Source organism: Dromiciops gliroides, chromosome 3 (genome assembly GCF_019393635.1).
Source record: "Dromiciops gliroides isolate mDroGli1 chromosome 3, mDroGli1.pri, whole genome shotgun sequence".
Lineage (NCBI taxonomy): Eukaryota > Metazoa > Chordata > Mammalia > Microbiotheria > Microbiotheriidae > Dromiciops > Dromiciops gliroides.
Genome location: NC_057863.1, coordinates 607,594,985 through 607,601,658, shown reverse-complemented (window position 1 = coordinate 607,601,658; position 6,674 = coordinate 607,594,985). Strand labels below are relative to the sequence as shown.

Here is a 6,674-nt window from a genome sequence, read left to right as displayed (position 1 = left end):
TTACTGCAGAGAGAAGGCAGGTGGGTCTGGAGGGCAACCCTGCCCCGACCTCCATTCCTGAGTGGCTCAGCTCCCACGTGGCAGAAGCTGGGCCCGGCGTGGGCGGGCGAGAACCTCTAGGCACAATAACGGAGAGACTAGGGGTGGGTGGGGAATTCTTAGGCTCGGTCCGCTTCCGGATGCTCCGAAGGCCAAGGGAACCCAATCCGTTCTACGCGGCGCCTCCCAGGGTCTGGGTCAGATCCCAGAGCCCAGAACCCCAGATCTCAACCAGCCTCCTTGCCCAGTTTAGTTTAAACACTCTTTGTCTCTGTTGGGGGTCGGGTCGGTGACGTTAAATAATTTGCATTAACCCCGCCTCCTGGTCATAAGCCCCGCCCCTCCACCGGCGCTCTTGTAGGCTCTGGTGAGGGTAGGCGGGGCTTCGTTTGCATCCTCCCGCCCCTCTCTTGGAGAGCGTGTGGGGGAGCCCGAGGGGAGGAGGGGGCGGGGCTCGGCGGGGCGGGGCGGAGCCAGGAGGGGGCGGTGCGCGCCGCGGGCCCCAGCGGAAAAGTTTTTCCAGGCGGAGAGTTTTGGCGTCGGCGGCGGCGGCCGGAGCGGGGCCATGGACGCGCTCAAGTCGGCGGGCCGGGCGCTCATCCGCAGCCCCAGCATTGCCAAACAGACGTGGGGAGGCGGCGGGCGGCACCGGAGTGAGTGTGCGCGCCCCTCGGAGTCCCCTTTCCTCCCCTCCCCCACCCCGCCCCGCCCCACCTCCCGCCGGGAGGCCTCCAGTCCGGAGTTTGCAAAGTTTGGCCGCGGCCCCGGGAGGTCATGGCGGGTCATGGCTGGGGTTTGGGGGGGGGGGGGGTGCAGCACCTGCCCAGGGGTGCGTGTGCATGTGTGCATGCGTGTTTGTGTGTGTGCATGTATGTGCGCGTGCGTGTGTGTGTGTGTATGTGTTTGTGTGTGCACACGCGCGCGTGGAGCTCTTAACTTTCTGGAGACCACTTAACTTCCCCCCTCCCCCAAGCCTTGCTGGGCCCGAGTCTGTCCCTCTAGGGCTGCTTGGGGGACCCTGGGGCACCCTTTTCCCACCCTCTGCTGACCCAGACTCGGGGGTCCCCGAGCAGCGAGGGGCAGCCCTGGGAGACAGGACAAGCGCCACCGAATTGTCCCCAAACACTTTCTAGCTGTGCGACCTTGTGCCCACTCTGGGCCTCAGTTTCTTTCCCTGTAAACCGAGGGCATCGAAACTTGGCCTCCCTGCCCAGCTGGGTCTGAGAGGCGAGGGCTCTAAAGTGGACATGTGGTTTTGTCATCCTCGGCCTCTCTGCTCTTCCTCCTCCCAGTTTCTGCGGGGGCGTGGGGAGGGAGGGAGGCCTTTGGGCTATTTTTAAAGCCTGTTGTTCCCTGCCTTCCCCGGCGGGCTTCTGTCCCGGAGGAGCCCCGCCGGCGTCACACCTTTGTTGGAGCTGGCAGCAGCCAGCGCTGGTGTGACCGACCCCCTGGGGCACCGGCCCTCGGAGATGCCAGGGCGCAGCACCATCTTTCTCCTTGGCTCCACCTGGCTCAGTAGGCTGGGGTGGGGGGCGCAGCCTTCCCCTGGGCGTATGCTGCACATCCCGCAAGCCCCCCAGCTCCTGCGGGAGGAGGTTTTGCTTTTCCTGGAGAAGTTGGGAAGGGGACAGCTTACAGGACAGATGGAGAGAAGCCCTGCCTCTTACCCTGACCAGAGTAGCCTTGGTAATCCTAGCCTCTCCCAGACTACCCTGGGAGCCTAGGAGGAAGATTAAGAGGCTGGAATCTTAAATCTGTCCGGAGCAGGCTGGTGGGTCAGGTTGGGACTCTTGAACCATCTGCCCTTTGGCCTTACACCCCACAACCGGTAGGGACCGTTTGGCTCCCAGGCCAGGGACCTTTGGGGGTGAGGTTTACAAACAAACTTTTGAGAATTCTGGAGGAAAGCCACTATTTGTGTATAGGCTGGCCTTGGTCTGCCAGTGGGCAGTGCCCTGTCCCCTGCTGGGACCTTGTGGGTAGGGACTAGATAGGAGAATGGAGGTTGGGCACAGGCAGTGGGCATCATTCTCTCTTGTGTGTGTGAGTGAGAGAAACTTGGGTTCAAGTCTCAGCCCTGTCCCTCATGCCACTGGATAAATCAGTTTCCTCATTTGTAAAAAACATAGGGATTAGACTGGATGTAATCTGTCTTGAAACTGTATGTATGATCCAATAAACAACTGTGGCATAATCGTGTGTGGAGAGGGGCAGGAGGGAACGAAGGGGTCTCTAAGCATGATCCTCCTCACAGGGGTCCATGAAGGAGTCTGCTTCCAGTGGTTCAGTCTCTATCTCCTCCCAGGCTTTTGCCATTCTTGTCCACTTCTCTCTGTAAATTCCCCTAACACACACCTCTCATTCTTTTGATATTTTGTGGATTCCAAGTACACAGTGCCCCACCAGTTAATCAGAATTAGAGCTTGCTCTCATGCTATATCAGTTTCTATTGTCTTCCTATCTCTCTGTCCCTCAATTGCCTATCTGTTTCTATTGCCTCTATGTGTATCTTCTCTCTCTTTGTCTCCCTGTCTCTTGCCTTTCTCATTCTCTCCCACTTCACTCTGGTTGTCATATTATCACAGACTTAGAGCTCAAGGGACAGACCTTTATACAATCCTGGCCAGGGAAACTGAGGCCTGGGGCAGAAAAATGAGTTTCCTGAGCTCCCCTAGATCAGATAGAGAACCAGGCTTAGAACTTGGGTCTTTTGACTTTAGAGCCAACATTCTCTCCCTGACCTACCCTGCCCTCCATCCCTTTTCTTTTCTTGAACCCGTGGTCTTCTTTCTTCTTTTTAAAATTTATGCTTTTTTGTTTTTTTAATTTTTTGGGGGGGGGCAACGAGGGTTAAGTGACTTGCCCAGGGTCACACAGCTAGTGAGTATCAAATGTTTGAGGCAGGATTTGAACTCAGGTCCTCCTGAATCCAGGGCTAGTGCTTTATCCACTGTGCCACCTAGTTGTCCCCTAAAATTGATGCTTTTTAAAACACTGTCACCCTTGTGACAAAGTAGAGTTAAACCAACCAAAGTGCTCCATCCACTTCTGCTCGAGGCTCACCACCTTTCTACTAGAGCAGTCATGAAATCACCAAAGTTTAGAACTGGAAAGGACATCGGTCTCCATTTAATCCAATTTATGCCCTCAAAGAAGCCCTACGCTTTACAGGCCTCCAGGGAAGGGGACCCCATCACCTTCTGAGGCAGCCTCCTCCACGCTGGGATGACTCTCCTTGTTAGGAAGAGGAGAAAGGCCCCTTTCATTGTCCCTCTGCTGAAGTCAGGCTTCCCATATCCTTTCTTGATCAGACCTGTCTGCAGCATCTTTTCTGCCACTACTTGCCCCCCCAGTTTCCTTTGCTTGAGCTGAGCATTCTAAGCCTGGGAGGTCAGGAGGGAATGCATTCCAGGCATTAGAGAGAGAAGATGTCATGTGGGGGGAAGAGAAGTCAGCCATAGAGAATGTGAAAGGGAGTAACATGAACCAAGTCTGCAAAGGTAGAAGGGGGAGCCAGATGGTAGAGGATTTTAAATGCCTGACTCAGTAGTTTGTAGTTGATCCTAGAAGCAAGAGGGAGCCATTGATGGTTTTTAAAGCTATTGGTGGTGATGTGACAAGGTTAGAACTTGGGCTCCACCTGTACCCAGGACAGTAGAATGTAAACCCTTTAAGGATAGAGACTGTTTTGCTTGGGACTTTGTCTTCCTGGCACAGAGCCTACAAAATAGTAGGTGCCCAATAAATGCTTATTAAATAGCTGGCCTGACTATCCCCATTGTCTTTTTAATCATTTGCTTCTTGGCCTGGGCTTTGGTTCTCCTGGGCATTGGGGGAGAAACAACAACATCAGTACCTGAGGAGGAGAGGAAATGGTTGAGTTAAAAGATCAGTCAGTCAGTCGGTAAACATTCATTGTGGCCTAACCATGTGCCAGGCACTGTGCTCAAACCCCAGCGTTTTCAAAAAGAGGCAAAAGACAGGCTTTGCCCCCCAAAAGCTCACAATCGAATGAACAGGTCAGCTCATCTATAGAACTGAGACTGCTTTCTTGGTCCATTCCTTCAACAGACTTATAAACTTTCCACCCTTTTTGGAGAACTTGATGTAAAGGACTTTCCTCTCTGGGACCTGTAAGTTAAGAAGTATGAGTTTTGTTTGTCCCATTCTGCAGATGAAGATCATGAGGATTAAAAGGATGATGAAGGGGCTTGGCCCTAGAGCCAGTAAGTGTCCCTGACCAGACTCTAGTCCAGGTCAGCTGACCTATAGGGCCATAGATTCAGAAGAGAAAGGTACTTTAGGGATCGTCTTGTTTTACAGATGAGGAAACTGAGGCTCAGAGAGAAAGTGACTTGCCCAAGGTCACACAGCATAAGTGGCAGAATCTGTGTCCTCTTTTTCCCTGCCTCCCATCTTTGTCCTTGATGAGTTCATTATGGACTTGCTTTGTGTTGGGGGTGGGGGCGAATGGTCACTAAGTTGTATCCTGGTTTAAAAGACTGTATGTAGTTATTTCCCCTCTTTGGGGGAAGGGACTTTTTTTTTTTTGGCCTTGCTTTGTATCTTCAGCACTTGGCACACTGCCTTGTGTGTAGTAACAGCTTAATAAATGCTTGTTGGCTAAGGACGACATAGGAAGAGCTCAAGGTGTTGGGGGATGGCTAAGGAAGGAAATTAGCCAGGTATGGTGAGAGTGAAGTCTGGGGGTCAACTCCATGGCTGTGTGCTCCCTCCATGGCCGACAGAAACCCCAGAAGACCCTGGCTTCTTTCTTTTTGTTTTTTCCTTAGTGAGGTAATTGGGGTTAATTGACTTGCCCAGGGTCACACAGCTAGTAAGTGTTAAGTGTCTGAGGCCGGATTTGAACTCAGGTCCTCCTGACTCCAGGGCCGGTGCTCTATCCACTGTGCCACCTAGCTGCCCCGGCCCTGGCTTATTTCATAACACCATCGATCTTGATTTAGAAGGCAGACTAGTCCATTCTCCAACCCTCATTTTGCAGATGAGGGCTAGGGCCTGCGAACAGCACACCCCCCTTCTCTCCTCTGATGCTGCCACCTCAGGTGCAGGCCTTCACCTCACATCTGTCCTGCTGCACTAGATGCTGGTGAGGCTGCTTGCCACAAGTCTCTCCTCACTCCAGTCTATCCTCCACTCAGACACTAAAGTGATTTTCCTAAGCTCTGGGTGACCCACCCCTACACAGTAAAATTCAGTGACTCCCTATTGCCTCCAGGACCAAATACAAAATCCTCTAGTGTTCAGAAACCTCCCTAAGCTAGTGTCTCTCCTCCCTTTCCATCTGTCTTATTATCCCCTCCCTCCCCACTCTGCTCCAGATAGTCTCTCTGGCTGCCCCCCATGTTTGGAATTCTCTCCCTCCTCAGCTCTGACTACTGACCACCCCGGCTTCCTTCAAGTCCCAGTTAAAATCTTGGTTTTTACATGAAGACTTTCCTGATCCTCCTTAACACTTGTGCCTTCCCTCTATTTTTTCCCTATCTTAATAATATTTTATTTTTTCCCAATGATATGTAAATATAGCTTTCAACATTTTCATTTTTGTAAGTTTTTGAGTTCCAGATTTTTCCCCTCCCTTCCCTAAGGTAGCAAGCAATCTGATATAGGTTATACAGTATAATCCTGTTAAACATATTTCCGCACTAGTCGTGGCGTAAAAGAAGAATCAGAACAAAAGGGAAAAAATCATGAGAAAGGAAAAAAAAGTGAAAATAATATGCTTTGATCTGCATTCAAACTCCATAGTCCTTTTCCTGGATGTAGAGAACATTTTCTATCATGCCTTCCCTCTGTTGAATACCTCCACGTTACCTACTATATTAATACCAAGCATGCCTACTCTGTGGTTCACATGAGTTCAAATCTCACCTCAGATACTAACTGTGTGACCCTGGGCAAGTCACTTAGCCCCAATTGCCTTAAACATCCAGGGCCATCTCCAGTCCTCCTGATGTATATCTTGCCACTGGACCCAGATGCTCTGGAGGAAAGAGTGAGGTTGGTGACCTTGCATAGCCCTGCCTCACTTAAATCCCTTCAATGCAAGTCATGACATCACCCTGATGTCATGGTCCTTTTTGAGAATGAAGGACAAACACCAACAACAATTGTTTCTATTACAGCTTGGTTCTACATAGTTATTTTTGTGTTATCTCCATCATTAGACTATGAGCCCTTCGAGGGCAGGGACTGCTGTCCCCTCTTTGTATCTCTCGCACTTAGCACCGTGTCTGGCGCATAGTAGGCCCTTAATAAATACTTGTTGGCTAACCAAGGATGTTAAGTGGCTTTTCCTGGGTCCCTCTGGTATTTGGTGTCAGAGGTGGGATCCAGATCTAGATCCTCTCTCTGGGATGCTCTTCCCACTGTATTGCACTGCCTTCCTCTAACATTTCTCTCCTGGTAGAGGGGTCTGTGAAATCTCACTTGCTTAGATTGAGAAAGTAGTCTCCTAGTAGTTCTTCCTGCCTCTTCTCCTGCATCTAATCCATTCCAGAAGTGGCACAGTATAGAGGGAAGCACTAGGTTTGAGACCCGAGTTCACATTTCCATCCTGACACCAGCTGTGAGGATCTTAGGCAAGTCACCTTTCCCACTCTGAGCCTCAGTTT

The 6,674-nt window shown here is 51.3% G+C and overlaps 1 protein-coding gene across 2 annotated transcripts in view; it reads left to right on the top strand.

Annotated features, from left to right (window-relative positions):
* Nucleotides 1-555: 555 nt before the first annotated feature.
* Nucleotides 556-6,674, top strand: part of LDLRAP1 (low density lipoprotein receptor adaptor protein 1) — a 42,015-nt gene continuing 35,896 nt past the window's right edge. For both annotated transcript variants that reach the window (XM_043998161.1, XM_043998160.1), the window contains exon 1: nt 556-692. In XM_043998161.1, coding sequence (XP_043854096.1) covers nt 605-692 — 88 coding nt within the window. In that variant the 5' untranslated portion in view covers nt 556-604. The remainder of the gene's footprint in view (nt 693-6,674) is intronic.